General features: G+C 56.0%; 1 protein-coding gene across 8 annotated transcripts in view; it reads left to right on the top strand.

Annotated features, from left to right (window-relative positions):
* The window catches only part of PACS2 (phosphofurin acidic cluster sorting protein 2), an 82,315-nt gene that overhangs the window by 39,516 nt on the left and 17,796 nt on the right, over nucleotides 1–25,003 (top strand). For 6 of the 8 annotated variants that reach the window (XR_004432217.1, XM_033191033.1, XM_033191028.1 and 3 more), the window contains exons 3-9: nucleotides 303–392; nucleotides 2,729–2,854; nucleotides 13,761–13,923; nucleotides 14,611–14,684; nucleotides 14,996–15,076; nucleotides 16,378–16,437; nucleotides 23,805–23,962. Coding sequence is in view for 7 of the 8 variants with exons in the window: in XM_033191033.1 (XP_033046924.1) it covers nucleotides 303–392; nucleotides 2,729–2,854; nucleotides 13,761–13,923; nucleotides 14,611–14,684; nucleotides 14,996–15,076; nucleotides 16,378–16,437; nucleotides 23,805–23,962 (752 nt within the window). In the remaining variant the exon portion in view is untranslated. The remainder of the gene's footprint in view (nucleotides 1–302; nucleotides 393–2,728; nucleotides 2,855–13,760; nucleotides 13,924–14,610; nucleotides 14,685–14,995; nucleotides 15,077–16,377; nucleotides 16,438–23,804; nucleotides 23,963–25,003) is intronic. The other 2 variants (XM_033191030.1, XM_033191034.1) reach the window with 1 other exon arrangement.

The raw sequence follows: 25,003 nt of genomic DNA, 5'->3' as shown, positions 1-25,003 counted from the left end.
CTGGTCGTGGAATCTGTTTTGTGATCGTGTTAACTTTAGCAGGAACCACTCCTGGCTTCTCTCTCATGTCTTAGGGCAGGTTCCTGGAGGTGGAACCTGTGGGCCAAAGGGTCTCGATGTTTTTAAGCTTCTTGGGAAAGATGCCGGGGCACCTCTGAGAGTTATCCCAGCCTGTGCCTACTACCCCCCAGACTGCAGGGCTGCCGTCCTGCCAGTTTGAGGTGCAGGAGTCATGGCATCTTTGCCTTGTTTCCTTCTGAGATGCAGTCCTTTGAACTAGAACAGCTCTTGCTTAATCACAGGGCTCCAAACGGATCCTGCGGTCCCATGAGATTGTGCTGCCCCCCAGTGGACAAGTGGAGACAGACCTGGCCCTGACCTTCTCCCTGCAGGTGAGTCTTTCACCAGTGGCGAGGACACCCTCATCACTGTCCCCTGGGGTGACGGGCCCCCCTTGTCACTGTCCCCTGGGGTGACGGGCCCCCCTCGTCACTGTCTGCTAGGGTGAGAGCATTTGTCTCATAATTGCCACCAGTGTCCTATGTTACCGCAGATCTTCTGTTGATTATGGTTTATTCTTAAATGATTAGAAAATTTGCTTTGGTTTATTAGGTTGACTTTTTCTTTTCTTTTCTTTTTGTCTGTCTGTTTTTTTTTGAGATGGAGTCTCTCCTTGTCACCCAGGCTGGTGCAATCTCAACTCACCGCAACCTCCACCTCCCAAGTTCAAGCGATTCTCCTGCCTCAGGCTCCGGAGCAGCTGGGATTACAGGCACATGCCACCACGCCCGGCTGATTTTTGTATCTTTAGTTGAAACAGGGTTTCACCATGTCAGCGAGGCTGGTCTCGAACTCCTGACTGTGTGATCTACCTGCCTCGGCCTCCCAAGTGCTGGGATTACAGGCGTGAGCCACCACACCCGGCCTACATTCTCTTTATCGTAGATAAAGGCCGGGTGTGGTGTCTCACGCCTGTAATCCCAGCACTTTGGGAGGCCGAGGCAGGTGGCAGGAGAATCACTTGAACCCAGGAGGTCGAGGTCGGTTGCAGCGAGCCAAGATCATGCCATAGCACTCCAGCCTGGGGGACAGAGTGAGACTCCATCTCAGAAAGAAAAAAAAAAAAAGAAGAAGAAAAAAGAGAATGTAATAATGAGGGGGGAAAAAAAAACCACTTATCGAGTCCAGGCTCTTTTGCTCTTCTATTTAAAAAGATAGGGAAAATATGTGGAACCTCAGTATTGAAGTTCAGAGCCCCTGGAGTCTCTGGCTGCGCCCAGCAGTTAACAGGGCCTGTCCACTCAGTGTTGCCTGGCTCTGGGTGCCTCCGAGGCCCGCCCTGGAATGGAGCAGAGAAGCCTCCCCTGGACTGTCCAGGGTGTTGGCGGGAGGGCCGGCCCAGAGCAGCCCCAGGCTGGCCCGGATGACCACGCGCCCACCTTTGGTATCTCTTTGCTTCATCGTTAGGAGATTGACATTGTGTAAGTTTTGCAGGTGTATCTTCTTCTGGCTTAATATACTTGCTTTAAGATTAATAGTGTATGCATGTCCATGCATTCCAAATTCATTAGAAGCCCTCTTTTCTCAGTGTACGTGTGTGAGCTGGGCTGGGGCTTCGTAGGGACCTGCTGGGCTTGGACCTAGTTCTGAAGCCCCCAGCTGGTTACACAGCAGCTGGGGTGTTGCAGTTGAGTTTTGGAGTTGAGTTTTTTTTTCTGTTTTGAGGAGTCAGGCTTATGGAAGGATAATTTCCATTTCCAGAGTGTATGATGGTTTTTTTTTTTTTTTTTTTTTTTTTGAGACAGAGTCTCACTCTGTCCCCCAGGCTGGAGTGCAGTGGCGTGATTTCGGCTCACTGTAACCTCCACCTCCCGGGTTCAAGTGATTCTCCTGCCTCAGCCTCCTGAGCAGTTGGGATTACAGGCGCCTGCCACCATGCCCAGCTAATTTTTGTATTTTTGTAGAGATGGGGTTTCACCATGTTGGCTAGGGTGGTCTTGAACTCCCTACCTTAGGTGATCCGCCCGGCTTGGCCTCCCAAGTGCTGAGATTACAGGTGTGAGCCACCACACCCGGCCGAGTGCTCCTTTTTTAAGTGCGTGGTTCAGTGGGTTTTGACAGGTGTGCACGAACATGCCAGCGCCACTGCGGTGAGAATGGTGAACAGCCTCATCTTCCCTGAAGTATTTAAACTGCTTTTATCTGTATCTAAGAGATACTTGTGAACATCAGCTTGCTGGAGCCCTGCTGTACAGGGAGCCTATGGTGAGACATGCAGGCAAGTTGGGTGCACAGGGGGCCTTGGAGGGAGAGCCCTCCCCACCCTGTGTGCCCCTTGCGTTAAAGCATCCTGGGTCACACCTTGCTGATGGCCTCAGGCACGTGAGCCGCCGTGCTGTTTCCGACTGTCCGCAGGCGCGCTCAGCTATCCCGGACCCTGCAGCACATAGTCCTCGTCCGCCTGCCGAGACCGTTAGCGTGGAGTGGGGCCCTTGGGGCCTGAGCCCTAGCGACTGGCTCACTCTCAGTTGTGTTGGGTAAAGGAAGGGCCCTGGGGACCAGCGTGCCCCTGGAGTGAACTTGAGGGCCCGTCTGTGGGTGCCCTTCTGACTGCGTGAGCAGCAGGTTGGCCTGGCTGCAGGCTGCAGAGTGACTGGGCCATCGGAGGCCGTGATGCTGCCTGGGGCCCCGGTACACCCTCAGCCGCCACTCACACTTGTGCCCACAGTATCCTCACTTCTTGAAGAGGGAAGGCAACAAGCTTCAGATCATGCTGCAGCGCAGAAAGCGCTATAAGAACAGAACCATCCTGGGCTACAAGACGCTGGCTGTGGGCTCCATCAGCATGGCTGAGGTGAGTGCTCCGACGGGCGTGGCCTGCGTCAGGCTGGCCACCTGGGCGCCAGAGCATTTGCCCGTGGAAGATGTCTCTCCCGGGTCCAGATGTCCAGGGATCACATGGAAATGATGAGAGGAGCCTGGCGGCTGGGCTCTGCCGTAAGGGCCAGGTGTGGCCCCAGGTGGTGCTCCCTCTCGGACCTTCCCTTGCCGCCCAGCGTGGCTCCCCACATGCCTTCAGCCCTGTGCACTCCCCTCTAATGCGCCTGTCCTGCCCTTCAGGGGAGGCTGGGTTTTGGGTCAGGCTGCTCTGGAGTCCTTTCCGTGGAGGAATCGCCGCCGTCCCCGCACTGCAGGTGCCTCCTGCGATGGCTTCGCCGCCGTCCCCGCACTGCGGGTGCCTCCTGCGATGGCTTCGCCGCCGTCCCCGCACTGCGGGTGCCTCCTGCGATGGGTTCATGTCCGTGTCCTGCTCAGCACGTGCTCTGGCCCAGGATTGGCTGAGCAGGAGGAGCAGGACAGGCGTCAGCTCCATGCAGGGGCTACCGACCATACCTGAGCAGGGCGGGGGCAACACCCAGAGGTCAGAGGGGGTGGCTGGAGTTCCCTTGAGGGGAAGGAAGGGGAAGTACCTCAAAAGGAAAAGAAGCAGCCAAGCAGCAGCCCACCTTGTTCCAGAGGACCCAGCATTCCGAGGAGGCCGTGGTGGGGTGTAGGGGCGTGGGAGAAGACACCCCAGGCTGAGGCCTCGGACTTTCTCATGGACCCTTTTGGGGCTGCGAGATTGGCTCTGGGAGAAGGGGCAGCCCAGGGCCCCAGACCCGTTTGCCTCTTTTGCTTCAGAACTTTCCCCATCGTGGGCCTGTGTTCAGGGGTCAAGGGGCTACGGCGTGAGTGGTGCTTAGGGCATGTGAAGCTGTGTCGCTGCCTGCCTGGGGCCTGGGAAGGTCAGCCAGGGCAGCCCCTCATTGGGAGCCGGAGCTGCCAGAGCCCCCCAGCCCCTCTTCGTCCTGCTGGGTCCTCCTGCTCCTGGGGCTTGGGGCTAGGACAGGGGGGGTGCCCACTTGTAGCTGGTTCCCCCACACCCCCCTGGAGCCTGCAGGCCTCCTGTCTCCCAGGTCAAGTGCTAGGTCCCCCGGCTCATCACACACCCCCTCTTACGCATCCAGGACAAGCGCCAAGCGTCACTCTGGGCTCAGCCCTCCCCACTGCCCCGGGAGATGGGAGCGTGGACGGTACAGGAAGCAGCAGTGGCGTCCCGAGGCCTCACTTCTCTGTGCCGCCACATGGCCTCAGACAAGCCTTGCAGTCTTCCGGGTTCCTTTGGCAAACCACGGATGGCATGGGTGGACCAGGCCTCCAGGCTGCATTTCCCAGGGCCCTGGGACCCCTCTGGTGGCCTGGAGCTGCCTGTCATCCCAGCCTCCCTCCTGCAGGCTCAGCGATGGGTGAACAGGTGGCTCAGGGATGCTCTCTGGGCCGTGAGAGCCTCCTGGGAGCTGCCGCATGCTTCCTGTGGAGCAGGAGGGTCCGGGCACCATGGGGAGGTCATGTAGGCTCTGTTTCCCATTAGCCATGCAGGTGATGTCCTGGGGATCCCTGCCAGTCCCTGTGAACTCCCGCCCCCGGGCCGCTCCGCCCACATCTCTCAGTGCTGAGGCTCCTGGGCTGCCAGCCCTGCCTGCACCGCAGCGCCCCAGGCCACTCCTCCCTGCCCTTCTCCACGCTGGCGCCCCTCTCATCGCTGTGTTGGGCGTCCTTGCCCTGAACGCTAGCCTCTGCTCCCAGGCCCCTCCCTCGCCTGCCCTCCCAGCCTTGGGCTGTCCCCTGCTGATCCCTGGGGAGAGGCTGGAGCAACCTTCCCCCACCCCAGGCCACACCAGCCACATCGCCTGCTGCTTGTTCTTCACTCTTGGAAGAAAAGCCCCACCCCTGGATGTAGTCCCAGTGCCCCGCCCCTGAGCCTGTGGCCCCAGCCCAAGGCTCCCTCGCCCTGCACCTGTGGCTTCCAAAGCCGAGGTCGTCTGCCTGCTCCTCGCTCTCCCCTCCACCGGCTCCTCCAGGTCCTCAGGGCGTCCTTCCACCTTCCACTGGCGGCCTGGGCCCAGAATCTAGTTGGGCCCTCCCATGTGTCCCCGAGCACCAGGGCGGCTCATGGGCTCACTGCGTCCTGCCGCCTTTGGGGCTGGCTCCCACCTGTGAGCGTTGCTGGCGTGTTGAGAGTGTGAGCGCGGGAGATTGCGGAGGCAGGACAGCCCTGTGGGCACAGAGGATGCAGGTGGCGGAGGTGGGGGGCTCTCACCAGGTGGGCTCAGGCAGCTGTGCCATGGGGGCTTGGTGGCTCCGAGACTGCACGACTGAGGCGGGGGTGAGGGCATGGGTGCTGCCATAGGGACTGTTGTGAGAGTGGGGTGTTGGTGAGGCTGGCGCCATGCATTTGAGAGTAGTGCTCGGCTGGAGGGAAGGGTCCTTCAGGGCACAGTATGGGGTGAGGTGGGCCATTGGGTGGACTCGAGGCCAGGGCTGAGAGTGTGGTGGGAGAGGATGCGGGGGGCACCTGCCCAGGGCCTCCGGGCTGTGGGGAGAGCAGAAGGCGATGGCCGTGGGGACACAGGTGTCACCTCCCTTCAAATGGGTGCACACTCGGGGCAGGAGGGACTGGGAGCAGCCTGGGCCCTGCCACATCATATCCCTGCCCTCACCGCATGCTCGTTTTGAGTGAGTTGAGCCCAGAGCCCTGGCCTGTCCAGCCCTCACTCTGAGGCTGAGGAAGTGGAATCCAAGGTGGCCCAGGGTAGGGACCGGGCCTCACAGGTGCCATGAACTAAACACCAGCGTGGGGCGGCTTAGGTCTGCAGGCTGACCAGCAGTTCTGGCTGAGACCATCAGGAGTGACCACAGCCCCAGGGCCTGCTTGGCACACGCCTCTGCCTGCCACCTCTCAGGAAGGTTGAGCTGACTGCGGGCGGTCCCTCTCAGAGGCAGCTCTGCAGAGGCAGGCGTGCGATGGGGACAGACGTGGGGCTTCTCCTATGGTGTGGCTCTCGGCACTCACCCCAGCACCCATTGAGGGAGTGTGTAGGGGTGGGCGTGCATGTGGCCAGACCACGCCGAGGCCCCAGCCTGGGGGATGCAGGCGTGCTAGCTGGTGGCCATTGTCTGAGGCTGGGGCCTGTGGGCTCCTTGACAAGACAGGAAGGTTGACAGAACCATGACCAGGCGTAGGGGTGACCTGGGAGTGCGATGGTGGCTGAGGGAGCAGCCATGCTTCTTTGCACAGCTGGGCTCCCTCTCATGGCCTCGCCACAAGCTGCACGTGCCACTTGGGCCAGGTCCAGCCCAAGGGCACCTGTGAGGGACAGGCAGCTCACGGTGGGACACAGGAAGACCTCAGGGTAAGGATAGAATGGAGCGTCACCCTGACCGTTTGCATGCTGGATCCCCTTCATTTTCTCTGTGAGTGTCTGCACGGCCACAGGCTGCTGATGACAGCCCAGTCAGGCATAGGCTGTGCGTCCATGGGGGCCCCATGAGAATACGATGGCTCCATGGTGGCCCTGTGAGAATACGATGGCACTGGACACTTCCTGTCTCCTGATGACGTGGTAGCCATCATAACACCATAGCACAGTTACTTTATCACTATGAATTCAATGTGGCCCAAGTGTCCTGGGCCTGGCCACACGCACGCCCACCCCTACACAGTGGTGCATGGCGACGTCCCAGGCCTTCGCGTCACTCACTCACCCACCAGCTCGTCCGGAACGACCTCCAGCCCCACAGGCTCTGCGGTCATCAGTGTCCTGTTCACAGGCACCACTTTATATCTTTTATGCTTTATTTTTACTGTGCTATTTTTTTTTTTTTTTTTTTTGAGATGGAGTCTCACTCTGTCACCCAGGCTGGAGTGCAGTGGCCGGATCTCAGCTCACTGCCAGCTCCGCCTCCCGGGTTCACGCCATTCTCTTGCCTCAGCTTCCCAAGTAGCTGGGACTACAGGCGCCCGCCACCTCGCCCGGCTAGTTTTTTGTATTTTTAGTAGAGACAGGGTTTCACTGTGTTAGCCAGGATGGTCTCGATCTCCTGACCTTGTGATCCGCCCGTCTCGGCTCCCAAAGTGCTGGGATTATAGGCTTGAGCCACCGCGCCCGGCCTTTACTATGCTTTTTTATTTGTTTTTTGTTTTTAAATTTTTTCGTGAACTAGTCTCACTTTGTCACTACGCTATAGGGCAGTGGCATGATCTCGGCTCACTGCAACCTCCACCTCCTGGGTTCAAGTGATGCTTCTGCCTCAGCCTCCCGAGTGGTTGGGATTACAGGTGCTCGTCACCACACTCAGCTAATTTTTGTATTTTTAGTAGAGACAGGTTTCACCACGTTATCCAGGCTGGTCTTGAACTCCTGACCTCAAGTGATCTGCCCATCTGGGCCTCCCAAAGTGGTGGTATTTCAAGCATGAGCCACCATGCCCAGCCTACTTTTTCTGTGTTTGAATGTGTTTAGACACGTAAATCCCTACTGAGTGTAACAATTGCCTGCAGTTTTCAGTACAGCCACATGCTTTACAGGTTTGTGGCCTAGGAGCCGGGAGTCTGTCTCTCGTACAGGCCGACCTTGAAGATATTGCGTGTTCAGTTCTAGGCCATCCCTGTAAAAACGAATATTGAAATAAAGCGAGTCACACACATTTCGTGGTTTTTCAGTGCATATAAAAGTTATGTTAGGCTGGGTGCGGTAGCTCACGCCTGTAATCCCTGCACTTTGGGAGGCCGAGGCGGGCGGATCACGAGGTCAGAAGATCGAGACCATCCTGGCGAACATAGTGAAACCCCGTCTCTACTGAAAATGCAAAAAAAACTAGCCGGGTATGGTGGCGGGCGCCTGTAGTCCCAGCTTCTAGGGAGGCTGAGGCAGGAGAATGGCATTAACCTGGGAGGCGGCGGAGCTTGCAGTTAGTGGAGATCGTGCCACTGCACTCCAGCCTGGGCGACAGAGCGAGACTCCGTCTCAAAAAAAAAAAAAAAGTTATGTTTACATGGTACTGTAGTCTGTTAAGTGTGTAATAGCATTACGTCAAAAAATATACATACACATTGATTTTAAAATATTGCTAAAGCCGGGCGTGGCGGCTCATGCCTGTAATCCCAGCACTTTGGGGGCCAAGGCGGGCAGATCACCTGAGGTCAGGAGTTCGAAACTGGTTTGGCCAATATGGTGAAACGTTGTCTCTACTAAAAATACAGGCCGGGCGCGGTGGCTCAAGCCTGTAATCCCAGCATTCTGGGAGGCCGAGGCGGGCGGATCACGAGGTCAGGAGATCGAGACCATCCTGGCTAACATGGTGAAACCCCGTCTCTACTAAAAAATACAAAAAACTAGCCAGACAAGGTGGCGGGCACCTGTACTCCCAGCTACTTGGGAGGCTGAGGCAGGAGAATGGCGTGAACCCGGGAGGCGGGGCTTGCAGTGAGCTGAGATCCGGCCACTGCACTCCAGCCTGGGTGACAGAGTGAGACTCCATCTCAAAAAAAAAAAAAAAAAAAAGAAACCACTTTTGGCAGGGCGCAGTAGCTCACACCTGTAATCCCAGCACTTGGGGAGGCCGAGGCGGGTGGATCACAAGGTCAGGAGATCGAGACCATCCTGACCAACATGGTGAAACCCCGTCTCTACTAAAAATACAAAAATTAGCCGGGCGTGGTGGCGGGCGCCTGTAGTCCCAGCTATTTGGGAGGCTGAGGCAGGAGAATGGCGTGAGCCCAGGAGGCGGAGCTTGCAGTGAGCCGAGATCGCGCCACTGTACTTCAGTCTGGGCAACAGAGCGAGACTCCATCTCAAAAAAAATAAATTAAAAAAAAATAATAGGCCGGGCGCGGTGGCTCAAGCCTGTAATCCCAGCACTTTGGGAGGCCGAGACGGGCGGATCACGAGGTCAGGAGATCGAGACCATCCTGGCTAACATGGTGAAACCCCGTCTCTACTAAAAATACAAAAAACTAGCCGGGCGACGTGGCGGGCGCCTGTAGTCCCAGCTACTCGGAGGCTGAGGCAGGAGAATGGCGTGAACCCGGGAGGCGGAGCTTGCAGTGAGCCGAGATCCGGCCACTGCACTCCAGCCTGGGCGGCAGAGCGAGACTCCGTCTCAAAAAAAAAAAAAATAAATAATAATAATAATAAAGCACTTTCCTTGCTCATCCATAAGAAGCTGCTTCTTATCAGCTGAAGTTTCTTCGTGAGACTGCAGCAATTCAGTCACATCCTCAGGCTCTGCTTCTAATTCCAGTTCTCTTGCTATTTCCGTCACATGTGTAGTTCCTTCCTACACTGAAGCCTTGAACCCCTCAAAGCCATCCATGAGAGAGTTGGAATCCTCTTCTCCCAAATTCCTGTCAGTGTTGATATCTCAACCTCTTCCCATGAATCACAAATGTTCTTCATGGCATCAGGAATGGTGAATCCGGGCCAGGTGCCGTGTCTCACGCCTGTAATCACAGCACTTTGGGAGGCCAAGGTGGGCAGATCATTTGAGGTCAGGAGTTCTAAACCAGCCTGGCCAATATGGTGAAACGCTGTCTCTGCTAAACACACACACACACACACACAAAAGGCTGGGCACAGTGGCTCACGCCTGTAATGCCATCATTTGGGAGGCCAAGGCAGGCGGATTACCTGAGGTCAGGAGTTCGAGACCAGCCTGGCCAACATGGTGAAACCCTGTCTCTACTAAAAGTACAAAAATTAGCCAGGCATGGTGGTGGGCGCCTGTAATCCCAGCTACTCAGGAGGCTGAGGCAGGAGAATAGGTTGAACCCAGGAGGCGGAGGTTACAGTGAGCTGAGATTACACTAATGCATTCCAGCCTGGACAAGAAGAGTGAGACTCCGTCTCAAAACATTAAAAAAATTAGTGGGCTGGGCGTGATGGCTCACGGTGCGGATCACCTGAGGTCAGGAGCTCAAGACCAGCCTGACCAACATGGAGAAACCCCGTCTCTACTAAAAACACAAAATTAGCTGGGCATGGTGGTGTATGCCTGTAATTCTAGCTACTCAGGAGGCTGAGGTGGGAGAATCACTTGAACCCAGGAGGCAGAGGTTGCGGTGAGCCGAGATCGTGCCATTGCACTCCAGCCTGGGCAACAAGAGTGAGAATCCGTCTCAAAAAAAAAGAATGGGCCGGGTGTGGTGGCTAATCAACTTCTCCTCTCTAGCTATGAAAGTCCTAGATGGTACCTTTTTCCGATGGAAGGCTGTGTCTTCTACGTTGAAAATCTGTTGTTTAGTGTAGCCACCTTTGTCAATGATCTGAGCTGGATCTTCTGGAGAACTCGCTGCAGCTTTTCCATCAGCACTTGCTGCTTCACGTTGCATTTCTATGTTACAGAGACGGCTGCTTTCCTAAAACCTCATGAACCAACTTCTGCCAGCTCCAGTCTTCTTCTGCACACTCCTCACCTCTCAGCCTTCATAGAGGTGAAGGGAGTCAGGGCCTTGCTCCAGATGAGGCTTTGGCTTAAGGGAGTGTTGTCTGGTTCCATCTTCCATCCCGGCCACTCACTCTGTCCACATCAGCACTGAGACTGCTGCTTTGCTGATTCTCACTCCTGTGTTCACTGGAGCCGCACTTTTCCTTCCCTCAGGAACTTTCTCTTTGCATTCACTGCTTGGTGATTTAGTATAAGAGGCCTCGCCTTCACCATCTGGCCTCTGACATGCCTTCCTCACTAAGCTCAGTCATTTCTAGGTTCTCATTGAAAGGGATGTGCAGCCCTTCCTTTCACTTGAACACTTAGGGGCCATTGTAGAGTTAGTAATTAGCCTAATTTCCGTATTGTTGTGTCTTGGAAGAGAGAGGCCCGAGGAGAGACAGAGACACGGGGGATGGCCGTTGGGCTGAGCAGCCAGAATGCACTGATTCCATATCCACTGATTCAGTTCCCCGTCTTACATGGGTGATGTTCGTGGTGCCCCAAAGCAATCGCAGCAGTCACACCGTAGCTCATGGATCACAGATCACCATACAGACTTAATAATAGTGAGAGTTTTGAACTATTGGGAGAATTACCAAAATGTGACACAGAGACACAAAGTGAGCGCTTGCGGTTGGAAAAGTGGCGCCGTTAGACTTGCTTGGTGCGGGGTTGCCAAAAGCCTTAACTGTGAGAAACAAAAGATCTGCAAAGCGCAGTACGGCAGAGCACAGTGGAGTGAGGGCTGCAGCCTGGGTGCGTGGTGGGCGGCACCACCCAGGTTTGCATGCTGTGATGTTGGCAAGATGATGAGGTCTCCTCACCATGCATGTCTCAGGACATACCTCTGTCATTACATGGTGCATGACTATTTGTTTTCGCAAAATTTGTATTATACTATTTGTACAATTAAGTGTGACATCCTGAGCAATTTTCTTTCTTTCTTTTTTTTTTTTTGAGACAGGGTCTTTGTCACCCAGGCTGGAGTGCAGTGGTGTGATCTTGGCTCACTGCAGCCTCAAGCCCCTGGGCCCAAGCAATCCTCCCACCTCAGTCCCCCAGTAGCTGGGACTGCAGGTGCTCGCCACCATGCCCGACTAATTTTTTATAGTTTTTGGTAGAGACAGTTTCGCCATGTTGCCCAGGCTGGTCTCAAACTCCTGAGCTCAAGCCATCCACCTGCCTAGACCTCCCAGAGTGCTAGGATGACAGGTATGAGCCATTGTGCCCGGCCTCAATTTTCCATGTCACTCAAATCTATTTGAAAATGGAAGAGGGAGCAGCCTGTCAGGGTCAGGGGCAGAGGGAGCTGGGCCCTGGGGCCACCCTCCTTGGTGAGGCAGCTCCAGCCCTTTGCTGAGGATCACTGAGCATCCACAGAGCATCTGCTGGACTAACCCAGGAGGGTGGTCTCAGGGTCAGCAGGGGCAGGAGTGGGAATGCCCACAGTCCAGGACAGTGACCTGCCTGCCAGCCAGCAGCACCCCTGGGGAGTGCCGAGCTCAGGGGTGGTTGGCCCCTTGCCAGGAGGACGCACGCATCAAGGAGCATTGTCAGGAGGAGGGGAACGGGCAGCCCGGAGTGTGGGGCCTGGGACTTCCAGGGCATGCAGATATCAAAATAGTGTTCACATAAAGGTCGACGACAGGCTGAGAGGAGCGGGGGCTACTCCACAACCTGCCCCTGGCCCGCTGCGGGCCCAGCAGAGCATTCCCATTACAGCTAGCTGCAGGGATCCCGGCCAAAGCATCTTTGTCAAGAGGCCCCGTTCCTTTCTGCCCTCCCACCTGAAGGAGGAAGTGAGCAGAGTTTTCTTGGGAGAAAAAGGGCCTGGACCCCTCTGAGCCCCGTGGAAGGTGGCGTGAGCCGGTGTAGCGCCGCCTGAGCCCCACCTGATTCCTCCAGGACCCCGGCCCAGCAGTCCCCTCCCCACTGAGCTCATTGTAGGGATGCCCAGCAAGGACTCAGCGTTTCTGAACAAGGGCTTCTGAGCTTACAGGTTCTCACCCCTGCGTGACACTGAGATCCTGCCACGTGAGACGTCACTCTGAGAAGGCGACTCAGGGTGCTGGGGGCCCGGACAACAGCAGCCTCCAAGTACGTGAGGCTGCGTGTGCCCCGGCGAGTATGTGGGACAAGGGCATCAGCAGTGGGTGCGAGTGTTGGCAGAAGCTGCCAGCTACCCTTTGTAATTTTCTGAAATGAAGGTGAGGGCAAATGTAAACTTCTGAACTTTTTTTTACTTTGATTAACTGAAGAATTAGCAGCCCAAATCAGGACCCCACAATAAAAATAAACCTGGTGGGCCGGGCGTGGTGGCTCACGCCTGTAATCCCAGCACTTTGGGAGGCCGAGGCGGGCAGATCGTTTGAGATCAGGAGTTTGAGACCATCCTGACAAACGTGGTGAAACCCCATTTCTACTAAAAATACAAAACTTAGCTGGGCATGCTGGCGGACGCCCGTAATCCCAGGTACTCGGGAAGCTGGAGCAAGAGAATCGCTTGAACCCAGGAGGCGGAAGTTGCAGTGAGCCAAGATCACGCCATTGTACTCTAGCCTGGGCCACAGAGTGAGACTCCGTCTCAAAAAAATAATAAATAAATAAATCTGGTCTATAAAATCCTAACATCTGGATGTGAACCAATAGTCCCAAAAGGCGGCTTCTAGAGCACAGATGGCCCCAAGGCTGTGAGTGTCTGAGAGTTGTCATTGTGGCGTGTGGTTCTGAGGCTGGCATGGGGCACGGCGGGGCCATGCCTAGGCACGGGTTGTGGCTGCAGGAGGGGCCGGGGCTTGTTCTGCCACTCCCTGGTTTGAGTCTCTCACAACACAGGGTCTTGACCTGGCCTGTGAGCCAGGCCTGGTGGGTGTCTCCTGCTGTTGGAGATTCCGGCCTGGCTGAGAGTGCTCCGGCTGCTCCTCCTTGGTCCCCCACAGACACTGGTCCTGGGCATTGACTCCTGTGGGTTGGGCGGCCGGCTTCACACTGTTTTGCTCCTGCTGAGGTCTTGAGTGGGTGGAGGGGTGGAGGCAGAGTTGGAGCAGGGGCCCCAGGATCTTCCTGGGTGGCTTTGTGTGGACAGCAGGTGTGCCTGAGATCAGGAGTGCCACAGACACCTCTCTCTGTCCATCTCAGTCCCTCATGGCCGTGCCTGGCACTGGCCTTCCCAGCACAGCCCAATGCCCTCTCCTTATGGCCTGTTCACGAAAGCTCCCATGTTCCTCTCGTCTGTCCACCTGGGTCCTGTGTCCGCCTCTCGTATCCGTCCCCTCTCCCCGGTGGCCACGTTTCCTGTCCACTTGGATGCTCCCTGCCCTGTGGCTGCCCTGCCAAGGTCTGCCCTTGCTGTCACTGAGAGAGAAAGCCCTTCAGAAACCCCAGCCCACACACCAGGGCACCGGGCTCCTTCCCGTCGTGGCGCTTTCTAGAACCGTGCCCCTGGCCTGCAGGTGATGCAGCACCCGTCTGAAGGCGGCCAGGTGCTGAGCCTCTGCAGCAGCATCAAGGAGGCCCCCGTCAAGGCAGCCGAGATCTGGATTGCCTCCCTGTCCAGCCAGCCCATTGACCACGAGGACAGCGCCATGCAGGCCGGCCCCAAGGCCAAGTCCACGGGTGAGTGCGGTACCAGCCTGCTCCTGCCCCTGCCGTGGGGAGGCCATCTCCCAGCCACGGCACATCGGGTGGCAGAAACCATCCAGCTTGGCTTAAGGAGTCGGGGGTCTGGAGCACGTGTCAGTTGCTCTCCTGTCTGGAAGCCACAGCAGAGGCATGCGCTGTTATGGGGCCTGGGCTGCCACAGGTCCCTGCTCTGCCCCCCTGGCTGCAGCTTCTTGGTCAAGAGGTCTGAGTCCTGAGTGTCCTCAAAAAGAGCTGTGGAGTCACACTGTGATGCCCTTGCTGGTCTGGGTGCAGGGCCCGGCATAGGCAGGTGCCACGGCTGCCACCACCCCAGCAGGGTCACCAGCGCCTCTCCTACTCCTCAGGCGGGGGGGGACCCAGTTGGTGCAAATCCAGGCTGAAATGCCAGCCAGTAGGAGCGGCCGTGGGGGCTGGAGCAGTTCATGTGGCCCCCTTTGCCCTCCTTGCCCCTCCCCACTTGCTGCCAACCCCAACCTAGACTGTTGCCAGTGGACTCTGGGAGCTCAGGGCCACAGCACCTGTGTCTGGAGCCCCTCTGTCCTGCATGGATCCACCTCCTGGCTGCCCCAACTCTGTGTCCAGGGAAGCCTGGGGTGGCCACCGCCTGGTTTCCTGGGTGGAATCTCACGGCACTCTCCCTTCTGTCTGTTCATTCCGCAGATAACTACTCTGAGGAGGAGTATGAGAGCTTCTCCTCCGAGCAGGAGGCTAGTGACGACGCTGTGCAGGGGCAGGTGACCTGGGGCCGGGGCTCCGCGCCCTCTCCCGGCTCACACCGGGTGTCCTGGGGTCTGTGGGGTCCTCACCAGCCGTCACCAGGGCCTCATGAGGGTGGGTGAGCCGCAGGCCTGGCCCCTGGTTGGCCGCCCGTCTCTCGTCCCCCGACCCCAGGGGCTCGAGTTTGTGTGCAGGTGGCTCTGAGAGTCTTGGGAAGCAGGTTGGCTCTCAGTGCTGGGCCTCTCCCATCGCCCACGCTGAGGCTGGCAGGGTCCTTCCGGCGCCGTGCAGGCTGCCATGGCCTCAGCCACTGCGTGTGTCTCTGCAGGACTTGGACGAGGACGACTTTGATGTGGGGAAGCCGAAGAAGCAGCGGAGATCGATTGTAAGAACGACGTCCATGACCAGGGTCGGTGGAGACTGCTTCTTTGAATGCTGGGGAAGGCGAGGGTGGGGGAGGACACTGGGAGCCCGGGCGTGGTGGGGGACACGGGCGTGGGAAGTGAGATCTCATCCCAGGTCACAGCAGCATGTCCCGTGGCAGACCCCCTGGTTGCCAGTCTCTTGGGTGCCACTCTCTCCCCCACCCCACCACATCTCCTGGCTTCAGCCTTGTGTGGCCACTAGGCCCAGTGGGCCCTGAGCAAGGCTGGGATGCTGCCTCACTGCCGGGCTCACTCCACGTGCAGAGCCCCAGGGAGGCCATCCTCCCCTTTGTCCTGTCAGGTGCCCACATACACCTGAGTGGGCTGGTTCCCTCGTTTTTGTTTGGGATCTGGCCTACGTGGCCCCACGGTCCCCAGGAACTTGGTGGGGCTGTCGGGCATTTTTTCCATGAGGAAAGCTCGGGCAGCTCTTTCCTCAGAGGCCATGTCCAGCACCGGCACAGAGGGCCCCGCACCTGGTGCCTGGACACCCCACGGACAGGCATGGTTCCAGGGAGGCCAGCGCAGGTGGCGGGGGAGCCCTGTGCCTGGTGCTGACGAGGGACGTGGGCACAGGCCAGCCCAGACACCGCCGCCTCCTCTGGCAGCATTCAAGCGGGTACTGTGGGCAGACAGTGCCAGGGATGGGCGAGCTGCTCCAGAGTGGTGAAGCTGTGTCTTGCTGGCCTGGAGATCTGCCCCACTGTGCTGAACACTAGCTTGCCCTCCATTCCAGGGCCCCCTGGGGCCCAGCTCCTGTGGAGGGAGGGCATGGGCTGCCTATGTAGGGTTGGCCCCCCAGAGGGTGGCTGAGGGTCCCGCTCACCCAGTGGCTGGAGCCGAGGTTCTGCAGTCCAGGGTGGCACGAGGCGCCCATGGGGCTCAGGCTCTTGGAGCACGCACTACCCCACACTCGCCCACCTGCCCACCCCACATGGGTGCCCAGCACCTTCCTTCTGGAGTTGGCCAGGGACTTTCCTGGGAGGGGGTGCTGAAGGAAGGGCCCTGTGAGCCTGGGAAGGGCTGCAGAGGTTTCTGGAAGAACCATGGAGTTTGCACACGCCTCCCCGGGTCCCCCTTGGCCAGGAATGGAACTGTCAGACCTCAGGCCTGTTGGGAAGCTCCTGGGAGCTCCGTGCGAATCCATCAGCACTGCTGGTGCTGAGGCCTTGCCGCCCTCCCACGGCGGGCCTGGGTGCGGCCTCCCTGCGGCCTGAGGAAGTGGCTCCAGTGGCGGGTCTGCGGCTCTGGCAGCAGGTCTGACTCTACACTGCTTGTCTTGCAGCAACAAAACTTCAAGCAGAAAGTGGTGGCGCTGCTGCGGAGGTTCAAAGTGTCCGATGAGGTGAGTGCACCGCGCCTTCTGCTCACAGCCCCCACGTCTACAGCAGCACCTGGTCAGGAGGAGGCCTCTGCAGTCTGTCTCTGGGCCACATCTGGTTCTGCCGCTCACTGTCTGCACAGCCCTGCCAGTATCACTGTGAGGTGCAGTCACAGTGGCACTGCCTCCCAGGCTCCAGGTCACCCGCTGGGTCTCTGCTGAAGTACATCGTGAATACACTGGAAGTTGGGAAGTCATTTTCAGGGGGCGTAACCATTAGTTTGTGTGTTTGTTTTTTTATAAATAGACTTTAGCTTTTAGAGCAGTTTTAGGTTTACAGCAGAATTGAATAGAAAGTGCAGAGTTCCCATGGACTCCTCCCCACCTGACAGCCCTCCACTGTTGACATTCCATGGGTTTTTAATGTTCATCTTTTAGGCCGGGTGCGGTGGCTCAAGCCTGTAATCCCAGCACTTTGGGAGGCCGAGACGGGCGGATCACGAGGTCATGAGATCGAGACCATCCTGGCTAACATGGTGAAACCCCGTCTCTACTACAAAATACAAAAAAAAAAAAAACTAGCCGGGCGAGGTGGCGGGCGCCTGTAGTCCCAGCTACTCGGGAGGCTGAGGCAGGAGAATGGTGTAAACCCGGGAGGCGGAGCTTGCAGTGAGCTGAGATCCGGCCACTGCACTCCAGCCCGGGCAACAGAGCGAGACCCTGTCTCAAAAAGAAAAAAAAAAAACACTCAGCTGGGTGCGGTGGCTCAAGCCTATAATCCCAGCACTTTGGGAGGCCGAGGCGGGTGGATCACGAGGTCAGGAGATCGAGACCATCCTGGCTAACACGGTGAAACCCCGTCTCTACTAAAAATACAATTAGCTGGGCGTGGTGGCAGGTGCCTGTAGTCCCGGCTACTCGGGAGGCTGAGGCAGGAGAATGGAGTGAACCTGGGAGGCGGAGCTTGCAGTGAGCCGAGATCGCGCCACTGTACTGTAGCCTGGGTGACACAGTGAGACTCCGTCTCAAACAAAACAAAACGCTCAAATCTCGGCTCACTGCAACCTCTGCCTCCTGGGTTCAACAGGGTTTCACCCTGTTGGCCAGGCTGGTCTTGAACTCCTGGCCTCAAGTGATCTGCTTGCCTCGGCCTCCCAAAGTGCTGGGATTACAGGCGTGAGCCACCGCGTCCAGCCTTTGTTGTTTCTTTAATGTCAGAAGAAAAACGTGCCTGGGTTCGGGACCGCAAGTGAAGAGGTGGTGTTGAAGCATTTCAGCCCTGAAGCAGTGTTGTCACCTGTCGGCCTGAGAGCACGCTGCCTGTAGATGGCGCTGTGCCCTAACATACTCGGGATGCACCCGGATCAGCCTCCGGGGCACACACTCAGGGAGGCTGTCAGGTGCATGTGCCGAAACAGGTGATTTGTGGCCGGGTGGGGCAGGCAGCATTTCTGGGAACGGCGTAACATCACCAGCTGGCTGCAGAGGAAGGGCAGCTCCGCTACTGGAGTGGTCCTCGGGCCCCTGTGTCTTGGTTTACATCTTGGATTGGAACATTCCCAAGTCCAGCTGAAGATGGGACTTGGCCAAGTCGGCTCCCTGGCCTGGGGCTTCCTTGAACCCTGTCGAGCGCCTGTGGGTTCAGGGGTGGATGTTCTTGGTTGACTCTTGACCGTGGGATTCTGCACTCACATGGGCAACTGAACTGAGTCCCAGAATGCATTTCATTTACACAGATTATGGTTCCGAGACTCACAACCCACACAGTGAAAAGATGGGCCAACATCACAGACACTGTTCAGGGAGAGGACATCATTTTCATAGGGATAATTGCACAGTTTTGCGTGAAATTCACACAGGTCAACACAGTACTTTAATGGAGCGATGAGATCTCTTTCCTTATTTTTCACCCATCCCTTTCCTGCAAAGACCAGACCATCTCCACTGGAGCTCTGAACCTGTGTCTTGGCCACTGGGAGCTTCACGCCTGGCACTGCCCCCTGCCCAGGACTTCACAGCAACCCTCATTGGTCAGGAGATGCACAGTGAGATGAGGTCACCTGCCTGGATTACAGCCGTCTGAGATTGTTCATGCTGCTATAACAAAATACTTTAGACTGGGAAATTTATAAACAACCAAAATGTATTTCTCACAGTTCTGGAGGCTGTGAGTCCAAGTTCAAAGTGCCAGTAGATTTGGTGTCTGAGGGCCTGCTTCCCATAGAGGGCACCTTTGGTGTCTTGTGTGGTGGAAGGAACTGACAACCTCCCTCAAGCCTCCCTCACCAGGGCGCCGAGCCCAATCAGCAGGACAGAGCTCTCGGGCCCTAACCACCTGGTGGAGGCCCCGCCTGCTAATTCTAGCACCTTGGTGGTCAGGTTTCAGCATAGGAATTTTGGGGGTATAAACGTTCACAGCCCCCAGGCTGACCACAGAGCACCGGCATCCAGGCTGCCCTGTGCCCAGGCGCCACACAGTGGGTCTGGTGAGGAGGAGAGCAGGGCTCTGCTTGGGACCCGTCCTGTGAGGATGAACCAGAGTGAAGCCTGTTCCCTACAGTCCTCAGCTTCGGCTCACAGGGAAAGCTTCTGCTGAGGGCTGCCTTCTGTGGTTTTCATTGGGAAAGGTGGCACACCTGGAGAGTCGCTTGATTTTCAACAAGGCTACCAAGTTCATCGGAGAAAGTATCTTTTCACAAAAAAACTGAGGCTTGACAGTGTGCACCATGTGCAGAATTCCGCTTGACTGGATCATATTCCTAAATGTAAAAGCCTAAAATTTAAATTACATAGATTCTAAGCCTTAAAAAATATGAACTTGGCCGGGCGTGGTGGCTCAAGCCTGTAATCCCAGCACTTTGGGAGGCCGAGACGGGCGGATCACGAGGTCAGGAGATCGAGACCATCCTGGCTAACACGGTGAAACCCCGTCTCTACTAAAAAAAATACAAAAAACTAGCTGGGCGAGGTGGCGGGCGCCTGTAGTCTCAGCTACTCGGGAGGCTGAGGCAGGAGAATGGCATAAACCCGGGAGGCGGAGCTTGCAGTGAGCTGAGATCCGGCCACTGCACTCCAGTCCGGGCGACAAAGCGAGACTCCGCCTCAAAAAAAAAAAAAAAAAAAAATATATATATATATATAAACTTAAATCCTGCACTAATGCCACTGAACTATACACCTAAAAATAGATAAAAATGGAAAATACTATGTTTTATATTTTGTAACACAATAAACAAAAGTAGAAATTTGCTTTCTGAAAGATACTGTTAAAAGAATGAAAAGCTGGCTGGGCGTGGTGGCACACGCCTGTAATCCCAGCACTTTGGGAGGCCGAGGTGGGTGGATCATGAGGTCAGGAGATCAAGACCATCCTGGCTAACGTGGTGAAATCCCGTCTGTACTAAAAATCCAGAAATATTAGCTGGGCGTGGTGGCAGGCGCTTATAGTCCCAGCTACTCAGGAGGCTGAGGCAGGAGAATGGCATGAACCCAGGAGGCAGAGCTTGCAGTGAGCTGAGATCGCGCCACTGCACTCCAGCCTGGGTGACAGAGTGAGACTCCATCTCAAAAAAAAAAAAAAAAAAAGGATAAGCCACAGATTGACAGAAGATATTTGCAAATAACATACCTGGTAAAGATTTGTATCCAATAGATATATTAAAAACTCTCTAAACCCAGGAGGAAAAGCAACCTGATTTTTATAATGAGTAAGGCTTATACAGTGAAACTCTGAAATATTTTTTAAAGAAAGAAGATACAAATAAGTGGAAAGATGTCATATGTTCATGAATTGGAAAACAGTCTTGTTAAGGTGGCAATACTCCCTAAATTGATGTACAACTTCAACACGGTGCCTATCAGATTCCAGCTGTGTTTTTGTAGAAATTGACCAGCTAAAATTTATATGTAAATGCAAGGACTCAGGGCAGACAGAACAGTCTTGAAGAAAAAAGATTCATGCTTCCCAATTTCAAAACATACTACAAAACCACAGTAGTAATCCAGACTCTGCGGGCTGGCCCAGGGACAGGCATAGAGGTCAGTGGAATGGAGGTGATAGTCCACAAGTGAACCCTTCCATTTATGGGCAAGTGATGGTGAACAAGGATGTCAAGATATCCATTGGGGAAGAATAGTCTTCAAGAAAGGTGCTAGGACCCCTGGATATCCACGTGCACAAGAAGGAATTTCAGCCAGCTGTGGTGGCTGATGCCTGTAATCCCAGCACTCTGGGAGGCTGAGGCAGGCAGATTGCATAAGTCCACATAGTGAAACCCCATCTGTACTAAAAATACAAAAAATTGGCCAGGCATGGTAGTATGTACCTGTAATCCCAGCTACTCGGAAGGCTGAAGTGGAAGAATCACCTGAGTCCAGGAGGTGGAAGCTGCAGTGAGCTGAGATCATGCTATTGCACTCCAGCCTGGGCAACCAGAGTGAGCCCCTGCCTCAAACAAAAGGAATTTGGACCCCTACCTCACACCATATTCAAGAATTAACTCAAAATGCATCAGCTGGGTATAGTGGCTCACACCTGTAATCCCAGCACTTTGGGTGGCCGAGGCAGGTGGATCACTTGAGGTCAGGAGTTTGAAACCAGCCTGGCCAACATGGTGAAATCCTGTCTCTACTAAAAATACAAAAACAATTAGCCAGGCATCATATCATGGCAGGTGCCTGTAGTCCCAGCTACCTGGGAGCCTGAGGTGGGAGAAACGCCTGAAACCAGGAGGCAGAGGTTGCAGTGAGCCAAGATCACATCATTGCACTCCAGCCTGGGTGACAGAGTGAGACTCTATCTCAAAAGAAAAAACAAACAAACTTGAAATAGATCAAGTATCTCCATCTGTGAGCTAAGATTATAAAACTCTTCGGAGAAAATGGGCCAATCTTATCACCTTGGGTTAGGCAGGGGTTTCTTACATGTGACACCAAAAGCACAAGCGACAAAAGGTAAGGTAAGTTTTTCTGGACCACAGCAACATTTTACACTTTTGTGCTCCAAACAGTGCCATCAAGAAAGCGAAACAGTAGAACAGAAGAATGTTTTTTGCAAATCATGTATGTGATAAGGGGCTTGAATCCAGAACACATAAAGAATGCTTATAACTGAAAAATAAAGACACAATCCAGTTAAAAGCTGAATTGTCCATTGCTTTGAGAACGATGCAGTCTCAGGTGCTACGGAGCTCGGGCCCGCCCACTCCTGCCCTGACTGCTGCCACTTGTGCCGAGAAGTTGACCAGGAAGCCGCCTCACGGCCATGGCTTTTAAAGACACCAGAAGGACACCTCTGGAGCCGGTGGGGTGATTCCTTAAATTAGAATTACCCTGACCAGCCGCAATGTAAAATCCCTGGAGGTGTGTGCTGGCTTATCAGGGGCACGGAGAAAAAGAATCTCAAAGTGAAAGGACCAGCTCTGATGCCTGCCAAGACTTTGAGAATCACTAAGAGAAAAACACCTTGTGAAGGTTCTCAGACACAGGATCACTTCCAGACGAGAATCCATAAGCGGCCCGTGGACCTGCCTGGTCCATCCTGGATTGTGAGGCTGATTGCTCCATTGGAATTGAGCTCCGAGCCGTGGTTGACATCACCATTGCAGATGCTTAAGCCAACTATTTTAATAAAGTGATTATCACTGGTCAGAACCAGGCACAGTGGCTCACACCTGTAATTCCAGCACTTTGGGGGCTGATGTGGGAGGATCACTTGAGCCCAGGAGGTCGAGGCTGTCGTGAACTATGATCGTGCCACTGCACTCTAGCCTGGGCAACAAAGCAAGACCCTTTCTCAAAAACAAAGAAGAGTGAATTGTCCAATTAAAAAATGGGCAGGGGGCCAGGCGCAGTGGCTCATGCCTGTAATCCCAGCACTTTGGGAGGCCGAGGCGGGTGGATCACAAGATCAAGAGATCGAGACCATCCTGGCTAAAAACGGTGAAACCCTGTCTCTACTAAAAATACAAAAAATTAGCCAGGTGTGGCGGGCGCCTATAGTCCCGAGGCTGAGGCCGGAGAATGGCATGAACCCAGGAGGCGGAGCTTACAGTGAGCCAAGATCGCACCACCGCACTCCAGCCTGGGCGACAGACAGTGCGAGACTCCATCTCCAAAACAAAAAAGATAGGGATCTTTCTGAATAAATTTCTTCAAAGACACACAAGTAGCCAGTAAGTACGTGATCATCATGATCATTATCACTGGTCATTAGGGAAATGTAAACCAAACCACAGTGAGACACTGCTTGATCCCCACTAGGATGGCTGGAACAAATGGAATACAACAGGATGAGGTGTAACAGCAGGAACCCACACGCTGCTGGGGGAACGTAAGGTGGCGTGGCAGCCCCAGGAAGCAGTTGCCAGAAACCCAGCACCCCCATTCTTCAGTGTTGACTTCAGGGAGGTGAACACACACATGCATGGACCCATGCAGACGTTCCCAGCAGCTTCGTCTGTGACGGTCATCACGCCCGTCAGCTGGTGATCCGATGGACTGGGGTCCAGCCACTCAGCGGTGCACTGCAGAACCATCTGAGGAAGTTTATAAAGGAAAGAGGTTTAGTTGACTCAGTTCAGCATGGCTGGGGAGGCCTCAGGAAGCTTTCAATCATGGCAGAAGGTGAAGCAGGCACCTTATTTACGGGGCAGCAGGTCGGAGTGGGTGCCAGCAGGGGAAATGCCAGACACTTATAAAACCATCAGATCTCATAGGACGTGCTCATTATGAGAACAGTGTGGAGGAAACACCTCAGGACCGGTCACCTCCACCTGTCCCACCCTTGGCACGTGGGGCTTATGGGGATTACAATTCAAGGTGAGATTTGGGTGGGGACACAGAGGAACATGAAGTGTGCCACACTGGGTGGATGGTGCCCCCCCGCCGCCCCAGAGCTGCAGGCAGCGTGATCCCTCTTAGGTAGTAGCACTCGGGAAGGGGCAGAACGTACAGGGACAGAGTAAGATCCGGGACCTGGGGCTGAAGGAGGGGCGCACTAGAGGAGGGCAGAGGGGAGCCTCCTGGGTGTGGGGAGCAGTTTGTATCTTGGTTGTGGTGGTGGCTGCACAGCGGCCCACACCCGTCAGAGCTCACCTGCCTGCACCCAAGCCCTCCGTGCACCCTGGTGGCCCGGATGACTGTACCAGCCCAGGCAAGGTGGAGTCACGTCACACGCACCGGGACCTGGGGATCTGGGGTCCTCGGTGATCATCCCGAGCTCCAAGACAGAAGCTGGACTACAGCCGTGCTGAGCAGTGGGGTTTGGTGGCCGGGCGCCCGCCTCCTATTGTTCCTGCAGACTCTGGGGTCTTGGGTGCCCCCAGCGGGGCAGCATGGGCCACTGCAGGGAACTCCTGCCTGGTCCTCACGCTTACCTGGCACCCATGCAGGTCCTGGACTCGGAACAGGACCCTGCGGAGCACATCCCTGAGGCGGAGGAGGACCTGGACCTGCTATATGACACGCTGGACATGGAGCACCCCAGTGACAGTGGCCCCGACATGGAAGACGACGACAGCGTCCTTAGCACCCCCAAGCCAAAGCTGCGGTGAGCCCTATGGGGTGCGGTGGGGAGGAGCAGCCATTTCAGATGCCCTGGCCACTCTGCGGCCACTCCAGCAGACCCGCGTCCAGCCCTGGGGACGGGGTGGGCAGGACCAGCTGCCTCGAAGCCTGGGAAGGCTCTGGTGGCTGGAGGGAGAGGTGTGCGGCTGCGTTGACAGGCAACTCTCCTGTCAGGCCAGGCGGTGCAAGCTCTGGGCTGGGGAGGACTGAGAGGGGTCCCCCAGGGTGCTGGCTGGGCTGGGCCTGGCACCCTGTTGTAGGGGATCCGTCACTGGGGGATGCCCTGGGAACTGCAGAGGACCTCCATCCACTCAGGTGGGGAGTAGAGCCCCCATGCTGGGTGCGCCTCCCTGAGGAGGAGGAGGCAGTGGCAGGTGGGGAGGGAGGGCAGATGTCTCAGTGGCTGGGTGGGAGGAGGGGACTGGCTGGAGGGGGCCTGGCCTGGGCAGGAGGAGAGGATGCAGGGCAGACAGCTCTGTGCATGGGTCTGGATGTGGAGGCCCCAGTCAGCTGGGGGCAGGGAGGCAAGCACACTAGGCAGAAGGCAGGTGCCAGGCTCTGGGCAGCTGCTGAGGAGCCAGAGACCCCAGTCGGAGTCAGGAGGCTTGGTAGACCTTTTGCTGTCATGCTTTTTTAACCTAAACAACATGAAGGTGGCCTTGCTGCATGTTGGAGGCGCAGCCCCAGTTAGCTCTGCAGCCATGCAGCATCCTCCACCTCACCTGACCTGGCCCGGCAGCCCCAGCTCCACTTGCTGCTGCTTCAGTTGCCAGCAGCCACCATAACAGGTGACCGCGGATGTGGCCAGCAAAGACAGCCTCTGTTCCTCCTGTTCTAGAGGTGGCCATCCCGAGGCTGTGGCCTCATTCTTGGCCAGGGTCTTGCTGGGCTTGGGTGGAGGTATCAGTGGCTGCCCTGACTGGGGCTCTGAGGTCACGTAGTGCAGGCCTAGTGTGGTTGTTGATGGAGTGCAGCTCTGTATGGCTGCAGGACGGGGTCTGGCTGCCCTGCTGCCTGGTGGCTG

Source organism: Trachypithecus francoisi, unplaced genomic scaffold, assembly GCF_009764315.1.
Source record: "Trachypithecus francoisi isolate TF-2019V2 unplaced genomic scaffold, Tfra_2.0 Lachesis_group3, whole genome shotgun sequence".
Classification (NCBI taxonomy): domain Eukaryota; kingdom Metazoa; phylum Chordata; class Mammalia; order Primates; family Cercopithecidae; genus Trachypithecus; species Trachypithecus francoisi.
Note: the sequence above shows the minus strand (reverse complement) of the source record. Positions and strands in the feature narration are given on the sequence as shown.